Below are 23,117 nucleotides of genomic sequence, written 5' to 3' on the forward strand. Positions count from 1 at the left end.
GAGGGAGGGAGGGAGGGAGGGAGGGAAGGAAGGAGGAAGGAAGGAAGGAAGGAAGGAAGGAAGGAAGGAAGGAAGGAAGGAAGGAAGGGAGGGAGGGGGGGAGATGCTGTCCTAGCATGTATGTCAGGAAAGATAAGCATCTATTCACGGCTGAGGAAGCTGCAATCTGGAGCAGCCACCATGGAAATCAGTGTGGAGGTTCCTCAATGGCTAGGAATAGACCAACCATTTGATCCAACTATTCCACTTTTGGCATACACCCAAAGGAGTTACGATCCCACCACAGAAATAAATGCTGCTCCCATGAAACCTCAGAAATATGGCTGCCTAAGAAGACCTTCACAAAATCCCTTGGAGATTAAGGTGACCTAATCCCGAAGTCTAGATGAAAGCTACAGGTAGTTAACTGCTGAGAGAAAGAGTCAGCCCTGAACGTGTACCAATAGTCAACACTGAACTGTATATATGTATATCAATAAAGGTTAAAGAAGAGGTCACACAGTCGAGAGTCTGTGAGGAGGACACAAGAGGATTTGGAGTGGAGACAGAACAGTGGAAATGATGTAAAAATATTACTCATGTATGAAATTCTCTTTAAAATGTTTAAAACAAATTCTTTTAAAATAACATTTTAGATGCCTAGAATAAACAAATAAAAATCTTTTCATGTGTATCTAAAAACCATTAACACAGGAGTCTCACACAGGAGCACTGAAATAGCAACTGAAATTACATTTTTGTTCTGTTGTTGTTGTAACTGTTGTTGTTTCATGGCAAGGTTTCTCTGTATAGCCCTGCCTGTCCTAGAACTTGCTCTGTAGACCAGGCTGGCCTTGAACTCACAGAGATCTGCCTGCCTCTACCTCCCAAGTGCTGGGATTAAAGGTGTATGCCACCACTACCTGGGTAAGAAATTACATTTTTAAAACATACATTTTATACATGTGTCAACTGCCAGTCTTGCACCTAAATCAAGTCATTTATTCAGCTGTGATTGGTGACCTAAAAATTTCTCAGGTGTGATGACTGCCTTTGATCAGGCAGAGATGAAGGACAGAAGATGGCTGCTCATACAGAGCCCATCTATAGTGAGCAAGACATGACACAGCTAAGGAAAGCTCAGAGAAAGATACAGCAATTGGCAAGAGCCTGTCTACTCAGTTCAGAAGGACAAAATTCAGATGGGCATTCTGGGGAGAACTCTACTGAGAGCCCCTACACAAGGATCAAAATGAAAAGCAGGTTCCAGACATAGTATTGCATGACACAGGAAGAACAGCCAGCTTAAGGAGTCTACCTGAGTATGAGGCTTATGCTCCAGAGGAACAAAATCTGAACTGGTCACTGGTAGTGTGGGAATAAAGAGAAAAGTTACAAGACCAGAATTACTTTAAAACTTTGGAATCTACAAAAAAATAATTTCCTATATTCTAGCCTCTCATTTTTGAAGATTATTAACTCCTCACAAGGAACCATCTCTATTAGAGGAAATGGTTTAGCAGCACCTATGTAAACAAATTTTATTTATTTATTGCTGTGGGTTTTTCCAAAACTATTTATAATTCAAATATTTTTAAATTACAGGAAAAAAAAACCTAAATGTTAGTCTTAATTTATTCTTAGCTTGAGAAAGTTTGTTATCACTGTCCAATTCCAGGTGCAAAAACATTTTTGCTAATGTTACAAATTCACTACTTAGAGAGAAAACTACCAAAACACACCTGCACCTTTTCAAAACTTATCTAATAGTGTGTGGAAGCAAACATGCTAAGGTCACGGATGCTTAGTCATCAAAACACCATTGTCCCATCTGCTATACAGAGTGAATTATCCAATTACTTAGATTCTCAGAGATAAACTTGCATCTCATCCCATCTTCTCCCACGACAGTGTCATCAGAAGAGACCCAATGCCTACAACTCCCACAAACATTAGTTTGGTCGTATGACTTAGTAACTTTGACTAGAGGGAACAACGTCTAAGGAGGAGCCCACATTCTGAAGCTGTAGCATTTAATACCACCATATTTTAGTATTCGAAGTAAAAGGGTGTAGTTGTTAAGAACTAAAGTTCTGAGCTTTCATCTGGTTTCTAGCCTCTCTAGGTATGAACTCCATAAACTCCATGTGTTTAGGTTTCCATCTCGAAAACAGAGGTAATAGTATTTACAACTACCAAGATGATCATGAGCAGAAAATAAATTAAAATATGCACAGAATTTTCGAGTTTGGCACATCAGAAAACCATATCTATAATATAACCAGTACTTAACATCCCATCACACAAAATACACTAACATGGGTCTACTGTCTCGTTTTTCACAATGAAGACTTTTACAACTATATCCATCATCTGTCTGCATATTTACAAATCTCAACATTCACAGGTAAAAGAAAAACCAATAAATAAATATTGAAAAACCCGTAATAGTGTAAGTTTGGAAAATTAATCTAAATATAGAGATTAAAATTTAATTACAAGTCTACTTGAAGAGTGGCAAGCTAGCTCAGCATGTAACACACCTGATTATTGCGAGTTGGAAAATGAGTTCAATCCCTGTGGCCACCTGGTAGAAGAGAACCAACACCTGCAAGTGGTCTCTGATCTCCACACATGTGTAAAGGCACATGTCCACAGTGGTTATAAACACACGCATACATACATACATACATACATACATGCAACAAAAATGCAAGTCTAGTCAGGCATGATGGTATGTGTCTCTACTACCACTCCAGTGTGTTGAGGCTTTGTCTTTTACTATTTTCTGTAATTCTAAGTGCAGGATCCCAAGACCTGGAGTCCGCACATAGCTCCTGTGACCCTGCCCCCAAGTTATTTCCGACTGGTGTATAATGATGCTGACAGCCAATAGCTTGGCAGAAAAGACATAGGTGGGGTTTAGGTTTTGAGGGCTTGGGGTCAGGGAGGAACCACGAGCAAGGAGAAGAAGACAGGAGGAGGAAGGAGAAGCCACCAAGGGTTAGGAGTAAAGAGAAGGTGTCCCTGTGGGCTGGTCAATTGGAGTTAAGAGTAGCCCAGATGAAACATAGTAAGTAGTAACTCAGGGTTATCAATAGGAAGTAGAACTCAACAACATAGAAAGTAGTATCTGCCCAGCTCTTGTGCTGATTAGGGCTGATTGTAAATATAAAGGTTAAGTCTGTTTTTTTATCTGGGAACTAAATGGTATAAAGGCAGAGTAGAAACCCCAAGTTGGGATTGAGTAATTTCTACTACACAAGAGACCAGTCTGGGCAATGTAGTAAGACTTTGTCTCAGTAATATAGAAAAAGCTTCTTGTGGAGCTTCTGGATTCCTGACCAACTCCTGTGAAGGTATCTCACACCTGGGACAGAAAATTGTCTAGTAATCCACTGTTTTTAGATCAGCATTCTCTGACTATGTGGGGCGACTCATCTCCACCTCTCTTGCATTTTGTGGGGGAGCAAGGTAAGGGATGTAGTGTGAGATTTCCCTCCTGGTTTCAGCGACTCCTCTCCATACTCTCATCCCCCCCCCATGCCTTCCCTGCTTAAAGCTTTCAGCCACCACAGTTCCTTCTCCACACTTCTCTCACCTGTGATACACTGTCTACCCTTCTTGAAGACAGTTCTGTCCCCTCCCAGTTTCATGGCTTCCAGGAACACCTGGAGTTAAACCAAGAGAACTAAAGAGGGAGTTAGGACCCTTGTGAAGTGGGTCCTTCTGGACCTGCCTTACACGAGGACTAAAGAGGGAGTTAGGATCCTTGTGTAGTGGGTCCTTCTGGACCTGCCTTACACGAGAACTAAGGAGGGAGTTAGGACCCTTGTGTAGTGGGTCCTTCTGGACCTGCCTTACTTTCTCTGTATTATCATTTTTCCAGTTTCATCCATTCATCTGAAATTTCGTTTTCACTTTTTTTTTACACATGAACAGAATTCCATTGTACATCTGTATCATGCTTTTATTTCCCATTCAGTATTTAATGGACAGCTACGCTCATTCTATTTCCGACTTATTGTGATATGGATATGCAGGTGCCTCTGTAGCATAATAAAATTTTTGGTTATATGCCCAAAAGTGATAGATCTGGGTCATATGGTAGCTTCCTAATTACCTTTTTATTGATATAAATATTATTGTAAATGTCCTAGAGAGGTAAATTAGTGGTTAAAAGCACTGGGTACCTTCCCATCATCCACAGAAGGTTTATAACAATCTGTAACTTGTTACAGGGGACCTAACACCATTTCCTGGCCTCCATGAGTACCAGGCATGCACACAGTACATGGGTATACATGTAGGCAAAAACACTCATACACATAAAATTGATACTAAATAGGTTTTTGGTTTGCATGCACATGACTCAGTAGCTTTGAATGTATTTTAAAAATAATGCAAATACTGTCATTCCTATTTGCATATTTTATCCCTCACAAAAGATACCTCACTAACATTAGCAGCCCTCTGTAACCCTTCATCCAGTCCTTTGACAACTGTGAACTTACTTGTCTCGTGGATTCACCTATTCTGCGAATCTTCCTTAAGTTAAATTATACAATTTATGGCTTGTATTTGTTGCTTTTCTATTGCTGTGATAAAACACTATGACCAAGGGAAGTATTTATTTGGGCTTACAGTTCCAGATGGTTAGAGTCCATGATGGCAGATCTGAGATTTGTAGGCAGGAGCAGTGAGCTGAGGGCTTCAGTTCTGAATAGCAATCATGACACAGAAAGTGGACTAGAGATATGGTGGGAGTCTTACTTCCCTAAAGTCTGAATTAACAGTGTGTACCACAACACCTAGCAACATTTAATTGTTACAACGTTTTAGTTTTAAAAAACATTTTAAATCATTACATTGGTTTATAGATGACCAGAAGTTAAGTGTCTGCTCCTTTCCAGCAGGTCCAGGCTGAGCCGGATGGCGAATGTTGAAGGCCCAAAAGCAACACACCAAGCTGGGAGTCTTGTCAAAGCAGGAACTCAACTTTATTACATCAGCCTCTCACATAAATTTGGAGCATAGGGAGGGGGATTTTTGGTGGGGTGAGATGACATAGGAGGCAGGGAAGGGTGACATGGAGGGTATGGGGTGACTGGCAGGCAGAGGCAAGGCCAAACAGGTCTTGCTGAGTCACCCCAATACAGAAGTGACTGAGATAGGTCTCAAAACTCAACACAGGCTTAGGCTCTCCCACAAGGCCACAGAAACTCGAGTCAGGCTCAGGTTTGTCCTCAAGGCCCAAACCAGGGCCAAAATGGGGCCCAACAGTTAAGAGAAAGGTAACCATTATTTCTGTCTGTCACAGGATAGCTTCTCCAGTACTGGGGGAGGGGAGGGCTAATTCCTATTACATTTTATGTATTTACAGTGTAGTGGAGGGGTACATGCCAGGGCCCTTGTATAGAGGTTAGAGGATGACTTATAGAAGTCAGTTCTCCATTCTGCCATGTGGGTCTTACGGATCATATCACGTAATCCGTCTTGGTGGTAAGTGACCTTGCTGAGCTAGGTTGCTGGCTCTAGTACTTTGGTCTTGAGATTGGGTCACATTACACTGCTCAGGTTGTTATCAAGCTTGTGAGCTCAAGCTACCCTTCTGCCTCTGTCTTCTGTATAGCTAGAACTACAAATATATGCCTCCACACCCTGACTTTTTCAGTGCTTATTAAGACAAAGGCAGTGTGAGAGGGTAGACATGTGAGATAATAATAAAAACAAGAATAAAAACAACAATAATAATAGATACGAGAGGACATGGGCATATCCCATGACCATGTTAGAACCCACTCCCAGTGCCATATTTCCTCCAACAAGGCCACAATTCCTAAGCCTCCACATAGAGCGCCCCCACCTGGGAACCAATATGCAAATGCCCTAGCCTGTGAGGCCACGTCGCTCAGAGCACAGTGGGCTTCTGTGTGCAGTTCCTTTCATTGGCCCCTTTGATCTCATGATCTATCTGTGCTGGAGCACAGAAAAGCACATTATATTTTTATAGCTCAATGGTGCCCAATTACACTTCTATACCACATTTTTAGCCATTTATCAGTTATTAGGCATTTGGATTGCTCCCCCTTTGAAGCGACCATGAATAATGCAGCTTTCAGCATCCTTGTATGAGTACTTACCTGCCCGTGTTTTCCATTCCCTTGGGGATAATCTTAGGAGTAAAATTGCTGGGCCATATGGTAAGAATCTGTTTAATTTTTTTGAAAAATTGCCAAGCTGTTTTCCATTTTCCATCCCAACCAATGATTTAATTTTATTCACCTAGCCTTTAAACTCCTCAAGAGCTGTAAGCAAGCCTTGGACTCTACTGTAGTCCCAGAACCTGGCCGAGTGCCTAGTGCACTGCCCATCTATGAATATTTGCACATGATTAAACACTCAAAATTCTTTTTCAAATTTTTCCTTCTTCTGTGACTCCCCTCACAAACAATATCCCTTCCCATTGTATTTAACTTCTATCCCTCCAGTTTATTTTTTCCTATGAAGAATTATTGTTGTTGTTGTTTTTGGTTTTTTCGAGACAGGGTTTCTCTGTGTAGTCCTGGCTGTCCTGAAACTCACTCTGTAGCCCAGGCTGGCCTCGAACTCAGAAATCCACCTGCCTCTGCCTCCCAAGTGCTGGGATTAAAGGCGTGTGCCACCACCGCCCAGCCCTATGAAGAATTATTATACGTGAAATACTCCAACACATCTATCTCCATATGGCCACTCTGCAATTGCTAAACCAGGAGAACTGTGACATGCTGGAGCGTCTCATCTGCAGGGTAGAGACGTGGTGAGCACACTGTATCTGATTTCTAACTTGGAACAGTTTGTAGTCAACCAGAACCTCAAGTGTATGTCCAAGTTATCAAAAGCAAATATTCTTGGCTCTCTGACTCCCTCTGCTGGCTGTGCTGCCAACAACACTAAAGTAGATTTTGCAGGGAAAAGAGCAACACGTGGGACAGGAGGCAACATATGGGACACATCCATAACAAAGACAACCAGAAGGGATGGCAGATGAAAGGACCTTCCTGTCCTAGAAGTTCTGGGTGGGGACTGGCCTCCCCATTCCCAGACTGGCACTTGAGTACCCTGATGACTTCCAGCTCCAGACAGTTAAAGAGACCATTACATAGAAAAAAAATCTACTTTGACGGTCAAACACAAAATGGACATGTGACGTGGACAGAATGTAAACTTTAAACATGACCAACACTTCTCAACATGAAATAGTTTCTATATCTTATAAAAGGACATATAAATGTAAATTAATTCTCTATATCTCTGTCCGTCTCTCTGATGTCTTCTATAAGACATATATAGCCCTACATATAAAACTTGCATAGTTACAAATTATAAGGCTAGAGGCTGAAGTGACCAACTGTGTGTAAGTCACTGAGGTTGTATGAATTTCCTGTCATGGTAGAAGTTTCCTTCAAGGAGGACCATTCCTATTGCTAAGAATTTGTAGCCTCACAGACAAAAATGGACCTTACATAATGTCATGCAGGTTAGACTCTGAAACCTGAAGAAGATCCTCAACCATCTAGCTAGACCTACTATCGATAAGCCTGAGTCATCTAGCTAGGCCTACTGCCATCACAGAAGTCTTATCACAGTCACTAAAGGAGAGAACTTTCCCTGTCAGAGCAAAGATCTCACAGTAGAGAGTAGGGAGATTTATAGGGCAAGCCACTATTGCAAGGAAAAGAAGAGAACAAAAGAAAAGGAATACGGACTATCTCTTGGGGCAAACACCCGTTCCTGATGACAAATGATAAAGAAATGAGGGTCGTAATCCAAAAAGTCACAAGCTATGAGCTGACTGACTGGCCCTCAGCCTAAGAACCTGGTCTAGGCAAGTATTCAGTTTAAGCAATAGCAGGTTCCAGTCCTGTGAAATACTGTGGAGGACTGTCACACTGATGGTAGAAATTATGAATACTTCTACTATTATGCCTCTTGAGGTTACACATTATGGACACACAATAGAAAGCATATATTGCTGAATATTCACGTGTTAAAACATAGGATTAGGTGGTTCAGAAACACAATAACCACTATAATGATCTAAAGCAATACTTTCCTAGAACCCATTCACTTCCTGGTCCGATCAATTATTTCTGCACATATGGGAAATTTCTAACGATAATGAGTAGGTGTTTTTAAAAGACTGCATCTAAGAACAATTCAGTGTTTTCTAAGTAGTTATCATCCCCAACACTTAAAATTTAAGGACCTTTTAAAATTAAATACAGTTGTTTTATCAACTCCTTTAAACTGTCTTACCTGTTTGATGCAGTTCAGCCTAGGAGAATGTTTTTCCATTACCTATCTTCGTGTATATATGTGTGTGCATCTGTAGAAGTGTGCACTCATATGTGTACAGGTGCACATGCACATATGGACATATGCATGTGAATGCCAGAAGGCAAACTTACGTGTCTGTTGTTCCTCAGTGGCTCACACCTGGTTCTGTGAGACTGGGTCTCTCGTGGGTTTAGGACTCGAGCGTTAGGATAAGCTGACTAGGCGGTGAGTCTCGGGGACGGGGCTGTCTCCGCCCGCCCAACATTGGTATTACAAGTGCACAGCACATGGCAAGTTGTTCATATGGGTTCTGAGGATCTAACTCAAGTCTTCATGCTTTTACAGCAAGCACTTGAACAAATGAGCTATCTCCCTGGTTCCTAATTACCTATCTTAATAGATGTTATTCAATGCAAACTTTATATTACCTATAGTAGTCACATTAAAACAAGCCAGTGACAGTTACTGTCTTTACATGAATTAGTGTTTGAGAAGTTCAAGAATATAAACAATGCCAAGGTTTATATGCCTCAAAAGGACAAAGACTACTAAGGCAAATGTCACATACATTTCGTGTGTAAATGCATAAAACTGGTCCTAGTGAGTTACTTTATAACATGACTTTATTGACACAATGGTCATATTTTAGAACTTAGATTTCTTAAGTTAGTAGATCCAACTCCTCTCACAAAGCATTACTGCAAGCATATGACAGTCCCTTTGCTTCTTGACTGTCGGTTCAAGGTTAGGGCATCTCAAGCCTTACTGCTCCAAGCAGAACTTCCAGGTTATCATAATCAAGAAAGGTTGTATTTTTACAGACACCTTGGAATATAACATCTGAATGTAGAACATGGACACTTACTTTTTCTGTGTTCTTTCAGCCTGTCTTGCAATATCGATAGCTGCCTTTCTGGCTTCGAAATCTTCTCTTTTCACGATTTCTCCTGTCCCTCGGTAGCCTAGCTCCACCAGCTGGCGAGCCAGGCTTTCATCCTGAGGGAGAAACCAACCAGCAGATGTGTGGGTGAATTGTTTTCAATGCATTCGAAACAATTGTTTAAGCTAAGTGTCCTTCTTTGAAAGAAGAGAAAGGCTATTACATATGCAAAACTGCCTCCTGACAGTACGATTAGACACATTTGGTCCTTTTGTAGCCACAGATATAAGATGAGAAGAGAAACATCAACCACCAAACTTTCTCCAAGGGATCAGATGGCAAAAATCTGTCAATTAACAGTGTATCTTTAAAGCAAGATCATCAGAGACACTGGTGTCCATACAAGAAAGGCACTGAGAATAAATGCACACGAAGAGAAGGGGTCCTTTCAGACAGCCCAGGGCTTCAGACTGACTTAAGTCAATTAACTGACCCAGAACAGTACAACTTCAAACGCAACTAAAGAGGAGCAGAGGAATTTCCTACTTAACTGAAAAGATATTATTCCTGAATAATGATGCTCCCAATAAAAACAGAAAAGGAGACACCCAAGAGGAGAGCCGCAGACACCTGGAGTTGACAGAAACAGATTCCCCCACAGGATTTTAGGCCTGCCATATTTCAGTTACTTTAAGAATTGTATCATGAACATAGTTAAGTATACAGCATAGTGTATATGTGTGTGTGTGTGTATGTGTGTATATATATGTATATATGCATATATGTATATATACACACAACTCCCTTGTGGCTTAAAGAGTTATTGTTTTACATGATGTTAGTAATACAAACTATTAAATAAAATATTTATCTATCAACAATAATCACATTAACAACATGGAAAACATTTAAAATAGGATGAAAACAGCATACATTATATTTTAAACAGTAATGAATAGGGGACTAATGATTAAATAGATATGTGAAAAATGCTAGATTACTAATCTGTTCCACCCAACAAATAACTTTTACATTAACCCTGTTAAAACTCCAAACTCCATAGGATATGCATGCACTTAGCATGCCATGACAGTGCAAACCTCCCGGCATAGGAGCATCCGGGCTTGTTTCCAATGTCCTACTTAACAGACTTCCCTAATGCTGTTTAGTTCACGGGAGCCACAAAACTGAGCAAATGCCTCCACCTAGTGGAATCAATCTTTAATAGAAAGAGCAAAACAGATTGAAGGTTTGCTTTCAATTTGAGTATAAATCACCTTAAATATTCTTCTAAACTGAGTTTGTAGATAGGAGTCTATTCAGCAAGATGGAAAGACTCCTCCAAGACATAAATTTCTTGTGATCAATTACATGCTGAGGACCTTTGATGTGGTTTTTTTTTTAAATGTACTTTATTCTCTAAATTTTGCATGACTTTGGGTCTTGACTCAGTTACACAAATCCATTTGGATAGTTCTGAAATTGGATATATCACAACACAAAAGCTCTTGGAATTAGACAAAACCTAACCATGGTTGCCTCATGTAGCAGGATTCTACTATCTCTGGACATGCCACTAAAGTGCAGATCTATTCCACCAAATGAAGCACAGGTCCAAGATATCCCAAGGATCCATAACTGGAGGGGGAGGTGTTAAAATAGAATCTTAGCTACAAAATTGTGGCATGGATTTTCCCGACCCTCCAATATCATTAATGACTAAGGTTAAGACTTAACAGTTTTCCTGTTACCACTATTTAAAAGAATACCATCCAAATATAAGATGGATATTAAAAAAATCCAAATAAGACCAAAAAAATCAGATCCCAAGTGGCAGCTCTGTAACCAACCTCACATAACCCAGAAGAAGAGGGCCTCCCAGGAGCTTTAACTTGGGCAATATCTCAAGTAAAAAAGACAGCAACACCCACCCCAAACAGGGAGTAACTGGGACCCAATGGGACCCAGGAATTCACTCCTGGCCCAGAGCACTGGTTCCTTCTGGTCTGGGCCCGAGCGCTCAGCAGATCCCGGGAGTAAGCTCTGCACCTAATCTCACAGAAACCAGAGGAAGCGGGGCTCCCAAAAGCTCTAATTCGAGCAGTATCTTAGGCAAGGAGGCAGCAACATTTGCCTTAAACAGGGAGTAAACGGGATCCACTGAGACCCAGGAATTCACTCCTGGCCGGGAACACTGATTCCTTCCGGTCTCCACCTGAGCATTGAGCAGATCTTAGGCCTCAGCTCTAACCCCAGCAGCAAAACCCATTCCAAACAGTTCTGACACAACCTAGATAATAGGAAAGACAGGCTCCAGTCAGAGGCAGCACAGATAGCAAAAAGGAGATCCAGATGGCAAAAGGCAAGCACAAGAACATAAGCATCAGCAACCCAAGGTACTTGGCATCACCAGAATCTAGTTCTCCCACGTTAGAAAGTCCTGAATTCCCCATATCACAAGGAAAGCAAGAACCAGATCTAAAATCACTTCTAATGATGATGATAGAGAACTTTAAGAAGGACATAAATAACACTATCAAAAAACTTGAGGAAAACACAGGTAAACAGGTAGAAGCCCTTAAAGAGGAAACAGAAAAATCTCTTAAAGAATTACAAGAGAACACAACCAAGCAGGTGAAGGAATTGAACAAAACCATCCAGGACATTAAAAATGGAAGTAGAAACAATAAATAATGCACAAAGGGAGACTACTCTGGAGATAGAAAACCTAGGAAAGAAATCAGGAGTCATAGATGCAAGCATCACCAACAGAATACAAGAGATAGAAGAGAGAATCTCAGGTGCAGAAGATACCATAGAAAATATTGACATAACTGTAAAAGAAAACACAAAATGCAAAAGTTCTTAACACAAAACATTCAGGAAATCCAGGACACAATGAGAAGACCAAACCTAAGGATAACAGGTATAGAAGAGAGTGAAGATTCCCAACTTAAAGGGCCAATAAATATCTTCAACAAAATTATAGAAGAAAACTTCCCTAACCTAAGGAATGAGATACCTATAATCATACAAGAAGCCTACAGAATGCCAAATAGACTAGATCAGAAAAGAAATACCTCCTGTTACATAATAATCAAAACACAAAATGCACAAAACCAAGAATATTAAATGCAGTAAGGGAAAAAGGCCAAGTAACATATAAAGACAGACCTATCAGAATTACTCCTGACTTCTCACCAGATACTATAAAAGCCAGAAGATCCTGGACAGATGTCAAACAGACCCTAAGAGAACATAAATGCCAACCCAGGCTACTATACCCAGCAAAACTCTCAATTACCATAGATGGAGAAACCAAGATATTCCATGACAAAACCAAATTTACACAGTATCTTTCCACAAATCCAGGACTACAAAAGATAATAGCAGGAAAGCTCAAATACAAAGAGGGCAAAAATACCCTAGAAAGAGCAAGAAAATAATCCTCTTCCATCAAACCCAAAAGAAGATAACCACAGAAACAATGCCTCCACTATTATCAAAAATGACAGGAAGCAACAACTCCCTTATCTCTTAACATCAATGGACTCAATTCCCCAATAAAAAGGCACAGGCTAACAGACTGGATAAGAAAACAGGACCCAGCTTTTTGCTGCATACAGGAAACCCACCTCAGCTACAAAGACAGACACTACCTTAGAGTAAAAGGTTAGAAAACAATTTTTCAAGCAAATGGTGTAGCCACCCGAGCTGCCTCACGTTCGGGGGGCCACTTTGTAACGGCCCGTTCTACTGCTCCAGTCCCTGGGTCAGGGCCTAGCAAGAGAGAGAGAGTGGGATGGAGACGCAAAGAATGGAGACAAGTCAGGGTGTCTGATCAAGTCTCTTTATTGGAAGGAAATCCTGGGTATTTGTACCCTTTACCACGTGCCTTGCCCTCGTGGACAAGCACAGCTGAAGGGACTACATCATGTGCCTCGCAGCGTGGATATCACGTGCGCCTAGCTAGCCGTGAGGAGACCACGTGCACCCAGCAGCGTGGAGACCACGTGCGCCTTGCAGCAGGTGGCACTAAACAGGAAAACAAGATATGTGAGAAAAACAAGATGTCTATCAGAGTGTGCTCAGCTGTTGCCAGCTGTTGAAAATAAGTCTCTTGTCAGGGTATATGGCTCGAGATGGCTGTAAAGATGATAGCCGCTTTTGGCTAGGAGTTGGCTCCCAACAAATGGCCCTAAGAAACAATCTGGAGTAGCCATTCTAACATCGAATAAAATTGACTTTCAACTTAAAGCTATCAAAAAGGATAAGGAAGGACATTTCATACTTGTCAAAGAAAAGTCGACCAACATGAACTCTCAATTCTGAATATCTATGCACCAAATGCAAGAGGACACACTTTCATAAAAGAAACCTTACAAAAGCTCAAAGTACACATTGTACCTCACACAATAATAGTGGGAGACTTCAACACCCCACTCTCAGCAATGCATAGATCATGGAAACAGAAACTAAACAGAGATACAGTAAAACTAACAGAAGTTATGAACCAAATGGATTTAACAGATATCTATAGAACATTTGACCCTAAAGCAAAAGAATATACCTTTTACTCAGCACCTCATGGTACCTTCTCCAAAATAGACCATATAATTGGGCACAAAACAGGCCTCAAAAGATACAAAAACATTGAAATAATCCTTTGTATCCTATCAGATCATCATGGTCTAAGGCTGGTCTTCAATAATGACAAAGACAATGGAAAGCCCACATTCACATGGAAACTAAACAACACCCTACTCAATGATAATCTGGGCAGGGAAGAAATAAAGAAATTTAAAACTTTTTAGAATTTAATGAAAATGATGACACATCATACCAAAACCTATGGGATACAATGAAAGCAGTGCTAAGAGGAAAATTCATAGCCCTAAGTGCATACAAAAAGAAACTGGAGAGAGCACACACTAACAACTTGACAACGCATCTGAAAGCCCTAGAACAAAAAGAAGCTAATAAACCCAAGAGGAGTAGACAGCAGGAAATAATCAAACTCAGGGCTGAAATCAACCAAATAGAAACAAAAAGAACTATACAAAGAATCAACAAAATCAAGAGCTTGTTCTTTGGAGAAAAATCAACAAGACAGATAAACCCTTAGCAAGACTAATCAATCAAAGGGCAGAGAGATAGTATCCAAATTAATAAAATCAGAACTGAAAAGGGTGACATAACAACAGAAACTGCGGAAATTCAAAAAATCATCAGATTCTACTACAAAAAGCCTATACTCAACAAAATTGGAAAATCTGGATGAAAAGGACAATTTTCTAGACAAATACCAGTTACCAATGTTAAATCAGCATCAGATAAACCATCTAAACAGTCCCATAACCCCAAAAGAAATAGAAGCAGTCATTAAAAGTCTCCCCACCAAAAAAAAAGTTCAGGACCAGACAGTTTTAGTGCAGAATTCTATCAGACCTTCAAGGAAGACCTAATACCAATTCTCTTTAAACTATTCCACAAAATAGAAACAGAAGGAACACTACCCAATTCATTCTATGAAGCCACAATTATGCTCATACCTAAACCACAAAAAGACCCAACAAAGAAAGAGAACTTCAGACCAATCTCCCTTATGAACATCTATGCAAAAATACTCAATAATATTCTAGTGAACCAAATCCAAGAACACATCAAAACAATTATCCATCACGATCTAGTAGGCTTTATCCCAGGAATGCAGGGTTGGCTCAATATACGGAAATCCATCAATGTAATCCATGATATAAACAAACTCAAAGAAAAAAAACCACATAATCATCTCACTAGAGGCTGAGAAATCATTTGACAAAATTCAACATCCCTTCATGATAAAAGTCTTGGAAAGATCATAAATTCAAGGTCCATACCCAAACATAGTAAAAGCAATATACAGCAAACCAGTAGCCAACATCAAACTAAATGGAGAGAAACTTGAAGCAATCCCACTAAAATCAGGGACTAGGCAAGGCTGCCCACTCTCCCACTACCTATTCAATATAGTACTGGAAGTCCTAGCCCGAGCAATTAGGCAACACAAGGAGGTCAAAGGGATACAAATTGGAAAGGAAGAAGTCAAAATCTCATTATTTGCAGATGATATGATAGTATATTTAAGTGACCCCAAAACTTCCACCAGAGAACTCCTAAACCTGATAAACAACTTTAGCAAAGTGGCTGGATATAAAATTAACTCAAGCAAATTAGTAGCCTTCCTCTACTTGAAGGTAAACAGGCTGAGAAAGAAACTATGGAAATGACACCCTTCACAATAGTCACAAATAATATAAAATACCTTGGTGTGAATCTAACCAAGCAAGTAAAAGACCTGTATGACAAGAAGCCCCTGAAGAAAGAAATCGAAACAGATCTCAGAAGATGAAAAGCTCTCCCATGCTCATGGATTGGAAGGATTAATATAGTAAAAATGGCTATCTTGCCAAAAGCAATCTACAGATTTAATACAATCCCCATCAAAATTCCCACTCAATTCTTCACAGAGATAGAAAGAGCAATCTTAAAATTCATTTGGAATAAAAAAAAACCCAGGACAGCGAAAACTATGCTCAGCAATAAAAGAACTTCTGGGGGAATCACCATCCCTGACTTCAAGCTGTACTACAAAGCAATAGTGATAAAAACTGTGTGGTATTGGAACAGAGACAGGCAGGAAGATCAATGGAGTAGAATTGAAGACCCAGAAATGAACCCACACTCCTATGGTCACTTGATCTTTGACAAAGGAGCTAAAACCATCCAGTGGAAAAAAGACAGCATTTTCAACCAATGGTCCAACTGGAGGTCAGCATGTAGAAGAATGCAAATTAATCCATACTTATCTCCTTGTACAAAGCTCAATTCCAAGTGGATCAAAGACCTCCACATAAAACCAGCTACACTGAAACTAACAGAAGAGAAATTGGGGAAAAGCCTGGAACTCATAGGCACAGGAGAAAAGTTCCTGAACAGAACACCAATGGCTTGTGATCTAAGACAAAGAATTGACAAATGGGACCTTATAAAACTGCAAAGCTTCTGTAAAACAAAGGACACCATCAATAGGACAAAGTGGCAACCAACAGATTGGGAAAAGATCTTCACCAACCCTACATATGATAAAGGGCTAATATCCAAGATATAAAAAGAACTGAAGAAATTAGACTCTAGACAATCAAAGAACCCTATTAAAAAATGGAGCACAGAGCTAAACAAAGAATTCTCAACTAAAGAAGCTTGTATGGTTGAGAAGCACCTAAAAAAGTGTTCAGCATCACTAGTCATCAGAGAAATGCAAATGAAAACAACACTGAGATTCTACCTCACACCAGTCAGAATGGCTAAGATCAAAAACACATGTGACAGCAGATGTTGGCGAGGATGTGGAGAAAGAGGAACACTCCTCCACTGTTGGTGGGAGTGTAAGCTGGTACAACCACTATGGAAAGCAGTCTGGTGGTACCTCAGAAAATTGAACATAGTGTTTGTTACCTGAGGACCCAGCTATATCATTCCTGGCCATATACCCAAAAGATATTTCAACATACAACAGGGACACACACTCCACTACGTTCATAGCAGCCTTATTTATAATAGCCAGAAGTTGAAAAGAACCCAAATGTCCTTCAACAGAAGAATGGATGCAGAAAATGTGGTACATTTATACAATGGAGTACTACTCAGCTATTAAAAACAATGAGTTCATGAATTTCTTAGGCAAATGGATGGAGCTGGAAAATACCATCTTGAGTGAGGTGACCCAATCTCAAAAGAACATACATGGTATGCACTCACTGATAAGTGGGTATTAGCCCAAAAGCTCACAATACCTAGGACACAAGACATAGACCACATGAAACTCAAGAAGAAGAAGGAAGACCAAAGTGTGGGTGCTTTGGTCCTTTTTAGAAGGAGTATCAAAAGATTCAACCAGAGCTCCCAAAGTCTAAACCTCCAGCCTGAGAGCACAAAGGGGGAGACTCATGTCTCCACCTGTATAGGTAATTGAGGATGACCTTGTCAGACATCAGTGGAAGTGGAGGGCCATGGTCCCCAAAAGTTTGGATTCACTAGTGTTGGGGAATTCGAGAGCAGGGAGATGGGACTGGGAGGATGTTTAGAGCACACTCTCATAAAAATAGGAGAAGGGGGTATGGATTAGGGGTTTAGGGGGAGAATGGGAGAGGAGATAACATTGAAAGGTAGATACATAAAATATCCAATAAAAAAAAAACAGATAAAGGGTCTGGAACAAAAAAGAGATAGTTTACTTATTTCAAATTATTTTCAAAAGTTTCTAGGAGATGCAAATTGGTTGAGATCTTATTTTAAGTTCTCCACAAAAGAATTTAAGTCTCTGTTTAATATTCTCAAGAGGGACGTAAATCCTAATTTCCCTCAACAATTAATTGACAAAAGAGAAGTAATCTCAAAAAAAGTAGAAGAAGCTATTACTAATCGATATATTATATAGTCTGATTAGTTGTCGGCTGTGCTATAACAGTCCTTTGATAAAAGAGATTATTAATATAGATTTATATTTCTTTAAATAGGGTCTTCATGACTCTCTGAATGTGGAAGGAGCGACTGTTGGCACTTCTGCCCTGATATTACAAGAAATCTGAAAATTGGCTTTAAAAACAAAAGAGGGAGAACGGTACCCCCCCCCCAGGAGGAATCACCCTGAAATACTCTCCATCATGCCTTGTTCACTAAAAGTGAACTCTCTAAAACTGAAAGCTCATGGCAAATCTGCTGCTGACTGCCTCTGGCATCACTGAGAGCAATAAGAACTATGCCACAGCTATGGGGAAGGACCCTCTTACCCTTAAAGGGAATGGCCCAGACCCAGTTCTCTTATGGGGCCGAGGATTGATATGCCTGTTTGATACCACAGAAGGCACAGCTAAATGGCTGCCAAAAAGATTAATGAAATAAATAGATATCCCCACAAAGCCAGGCCCAACCATAAATAAGATGAATAACAATTGACATCCAGGGAAGAGAATTCTCCCTGAGAATTCCCTTCTTTTTCCTTTCCAGATAAAAATGAATCACCCATGATGTCTGCTGTTAGAAGTTCTAATCCAGATGCTGGCCTCCAACCTTATACTACTCAGACCTTCGACGGGCCATTGACAAGAATATCAAACAGCTAGAGACTGACATCTCTAATCTGAAGAAATCCCTCGTTTTGCTGTCTGAAGAGACCTCCAAAAATCACAAAGGACTTTATTGGACTTGATTTACTCTATTACAATAGAAAAGGCTGTGTACAGCTCTTGACTGTGTACAGCCCTTAAAGAAGAAGGTTGCCTTATGTAGACAAGACAGGGATGGTTAAAGAGAGCATGAAAAATGTCAGAGAAGTCCCTGAGAAAAGACAGAGAGAAAGAGAAAGAGGAGTGCTGGTACAAGAATTGGTTTTCAGCCTCTCCATGGTTGTCAACCCACTTCCTCCCATTTTGGACCGTTAATTGGGTTATTTTTGCTTACTTCTTCTGGTCCCTGGGCCTCAAATAGGCGGACTAACTTTGTGAAACAACAGATAAATAATTTGGTAGCAAAACATATTCAGATACATTATCATAAGTTAGCTATGGAGGACCACGAGGACCAAGATGAGGCTGTTACTCTATCCAGGGTGTTCCCAAAACCCACCTCCACCCAACCTAAAAGAGGGGACCTCCACCCCTAGACCAAGCAGAGAGGGGCCACCCAGAACTCCCTCTGACTGAGGATCTGAATTCTTGCTTAGGCTGTGAGGCTAAGCACTGCAAGGGAATATAAATAAAAGGTAAAAATGTCTCTCTGGGTTTCCTGAGGGACAAGCCTGACTGCATAGGGGTTGATGTCAAAAGTATTCCCTCTCCAGGAAAAAGACATCAGGATGGGTATGGCCCTCATGTCTCACTGGACAATGACAGGGGGACCGGAGCCATTACAAGGTCCCCTTCAATTGCTGGAGGTCAAGCCTCTATCTCTGCCTTCGCAAGATTAGAATCGCCACAGCCCTTCTATACTTAGAGAAGGGAGGAGATGTCAGGGGCAGCCCTGCTTATTCACTGAAGGCCTAAAATCAGCCAAAGGCCTAAAATCAGCAATAGGCCTGTCATACATGTATACTAACACCAAGTCTTGGGTCTCTGTGGAAAAACATTGAAACAGATGGCTATAAGCTATTGTAAACAGGCCAGCTTTTGTGGAAATTTATCAGCCTGAATAGTCATAGACCTTGTAAATAGGTGGCCTTGGCAGATAATACCAACTTAGATAAGGACAAGCGAGTCACAGGCAGAGTCATAGCGACTTGTACCCTGAACCTTCACCCAGCCGATACACTGTTCTGAAAGATATCTGTATTCCCCCTGAACACCCACGCTCCAGTGTCATCCCCTTTTCCATGTCCTGCCTTTTTGTGTTTATAACTCGTGTGTGAATAAGTAAAAATTACAATTTGAGAAAAAAAAGACCAAAAAAATCAGAATGACAATTCAAAGGCAATTTTAAATTATACATAATTTCTCTTTTCTCTGTCTCAGGACTCAGAAATGTGCTATTTGGATCATGAGAAAGATGATGTAGCCACAAACTTCACAATGTAACAGCTACTTCTATATTCTTTATAGCTTTCTTCATTACAAATGTAAACTGATTGCTGAATACAACTTCAAGACATTGGACTAACACATGCTCAAATGGTAAATCCCAGATGACCCCTCAGAGACAGTCCTAACAATCAGGAACATAGGCTTCCAATCACTGTTCTTGGCATGTATGTGACCATCCTAGGTTTCTATGAACAAAATTAGAATCATGTTGGGCAAAGCTTCTCATGCCCAATTCTTTAAACTTAATATCACATCTTGGATGCCTTTCCATGAAATATACAATAAAAATTAGCAGTCGTATATATTCCATAACTCCATGAGTGCAGGTACTACACATAGTTCACTGTGTCTTCAGTTTCCTGCCATTTATGAAGGGTATCAATAACTATGGTGTGGGTTCCCTTTGCTTCTGTAACATTCAGCACTTTAAAACCACCATTCTACTATTTGATGTGCTCTGGTTCTGAAATGATCCAGTCCTTATTGTCTTTGTTTGACTCTGTGCTCTATTATGTTGCCTTGGCTGCACTTGAGACTTGTCTTCATTACTTGCTAGTGATTCCATGAAGCTATTCCTTCCTGTGGGTTTCTTTTGTGTTTATTAAGCTTGGAGTTTGTTGAAGTTCTTGATGTTTTACATTAATAATTTTCATTAAATGATTATCTTGGGTTAAAGAGATGGCTCAGTAGTTAAGAGCACAGAACCTCTTCCTGAAGTCCTGAGTTCAATTCCCAGCAACCACATGGCAGCTCACAACCACCTACAATGGGATCTGATGCTCTCTTTTGGCACACAGGTATACATGCAGATAGAGTACTCATATACAAAAATAAATAAATCTTTTTTAATTATCTTCTCAAATATTTCCCCTTCAGCTCTTGTTAAGTCTGCTGTCACACACATGAGGGTGGCTGACAATGCTTACTCCAGAAGTTCTGGACTCTATTCATTTCTGCTCACTTCATGTCTTCTGTTGAGATCACACTGTTAATTGCTAGTGAATGAATTGTTTTTAGCTCAACCCTTATTTGCTTGTTCAACTCGGTTTTGTTCTAATAAAATTTCAGCCAATTTTATAGCATTTTAACCATAATTCTAGTCTGGCTCCTTCTAAATACTTAGGGCATTTTCATTACATTGAAGCATTGCATTGTATTGGCCTGACTGCCAATAGCAGCTACAGTCATCAGGTTTCTAACTTGAATATTAATTAAACTCTGAGAATTAAATATTCTATAAGTGTTTAAAAATAGTCTATCTATCTATAAGTCTATCTATAAGGTAGGTTTAGGATTTCTTCAGTGCTTGTTCTGTATATGCACGAATCATAATTTTGGGGTATTTTTTACTTTTGGCATGTTAATGCTTTGATTTGGTTAATTTATTCTTTAATTCTTTACTTTCATATCCTGTATATATTGGTCACAGACATCTTTCACTACCCCTCTTACTTCTCCTGGACACCCCACAATATGTCCCCCTCCTACTCACATACCCTCTTCTTTTGTCTTTCCATAACTCTCTGATCCCATCCGAGCTTCCTCTAGAATGCTGACCACTCCTGTTGGTCTGACATTGTGCAAGCAGTCATAACAATAGTCAGTCTATGAGTATAGCAGCCATGTCACATCCGGAGGCAGCAATCCCCACATTTCATCACACTCTTGCTCCACGTTTCTTTTGCTTGCCATCCAGATATTTCCTCAGCCTTATTCTCTGGCCAAAGTTGAGAGCAGTGCGCTAACTTAGGAGTGAAAAAATGATTTAGAAAGCAGTTTGATGACATTAGCAGTTAGCACAATGGGAGTGGTTTCTCTTGTAGGACCTAGGACCTCCTGTCCCATGGGATTTTGATCTGGCTTACAGTAACCGACATGAGAGTCCTCCTGTTTAGCCTCAGATCTAATCAGAAAGCCACTGGTCACTCCCATAACCATCATGCACACCTTGCAGTATTGCACATTGAGATTTCACTGCAGGAAATACCACTGATGACTCTCTCCCCCTTCCCTACACAGTAACTTCTAGAACTACCAAAGAAGATAACACAAAGGAAGTTTTCAGGTAAAATTCAGCTTGGATTTCTTTACCTTCTGCAACTGTAGGTAGGTAGTGCCTTCATAAAGAACAGTATCTAATCATCCATCTAGTAATAACTGTTGTTGGGGGATCCACAGATTTTCTGCCCAGTGACTTTTAAAGAGGTACCAAAGCTGCTGCAGTTGCCTGGGACTCAGAAACCCCTCAGGTGCTGCACTTGGCTAGTGCACTGAGTGGACAACAGCAACCAAAGACCAAACAAACCCCTACCCTACAGTGACCAGAGGAGATATCTATCTCTACCAAGAAACACTTCAAACTCCACAACCTCAGATGACTAAAACTCAGAGCAAAATCATAAACATGAACAAGCAAACAACATGCATCCTCCAGAAGCCAGAAGACCTACTGTGAGAGGCCCTGAGAAAAGCAAGTTAGCTGAAGCACAAACCAAGAACTTCAAAATAGTAATTATGAACATGTTCAGAGTTCTTAAAAAGAATGTGAGTGAATGACCTTAATGAAGACCAGGAAAACACAGTTAAATGAAATGATTGAAACAATTCAAGACATTAAAGTAGAATTCAACAAGGAAATAGAATCATTAAAGAAAACCCAAACTGAAAGAAAAAACTGGAAATGAAAAACTCAGGATATCAAGCGAAAGCTCAGCAGTAAGCCTCACTAACAAAATAAAACTCATGGAAGAAAGAATTTCAAGTCTAGATCATATGGTCTAGAAGAAATGAGTACCTCAGTGAAAGAAAATGTTGAATCTCAAATTTCCCAGCGCAAAACATCCAGGATATCTGTGACATCACAGAAATATTAAACCTATAAATAATAGATATAAAGAAAAAAGAACAAAGGTACAAAAAAATAATCATGGGGGGAAAATATCCAATGTATGAAAACCATACAGAACATGAAGCACAGATGGGACCAGAAAATACACTCATCATGACAAATAATAACCAAAAGACTGAATGTACAGGACGAAGAGAGGACACTGAAAGCTTCAGGAGTAATAAACCAAGTAACATATAAAGGCAAGCCCATTAAAATAGCAACTTATCTTTTATAGAATTTCATTTAGGTTTTTTCTAGCAATACATTTTTTAATCTGCATACAGTCAAGTTTATTTGATGATTTCCCTATTGTGAGGCAACCAGCTTTTCATTCTTTCCATGCTGTCCTCTCCCAATACAAGCAGTATGTTAATAGAATGCTTTTATTATTTTCATTATATTCTTTGCCTCATATTCCTCTCAGGTCATCCCC

The 23,117-nt window shown here is 40.1% G+C and overlaps 1 protein-coding gene across 2 annotated transcripts in view; it reads right to left on the reverse strand.

Annotated features, from left to right (window-relative positions):
• The window catches only part of Cfap299 (cilia and flagella associated protein 299), a 510,741-nt gene that overhangs the window by 465,838 nt on the left and 21,786 nt on the right, over positions 1–23,117 (reverse strand). For both annotated transcript variants that reach the window (XM_028773699.1, XM_028773700.1), the window contains exon 2: positions 9,164–9,294. In XM_028773699.1, the coding sequence (XP_028629532.1) occupies positions 9,164–9,294 (131 nt within the window). The remainder of the gene's footprint in view (positions 1–9,163; positions 9,295–23,117) is intronic.

This window comes from Grammomys surdaster, unplaced genomic scaffold (genome assembly GCF_004785775.1).
Source record: "Grammomys surdaster isolate TR1022 unplaced genomic scaffold, NIH_TR_1.0 233, whole genome shotgun sequence".
In the NCBI taxonomy this organism is placed as follows: Eukaryota; Metazoa; Chordata; class Mammalia; order Rodentia; family Muridae; genus Grammomys; species Grammomys surdaster.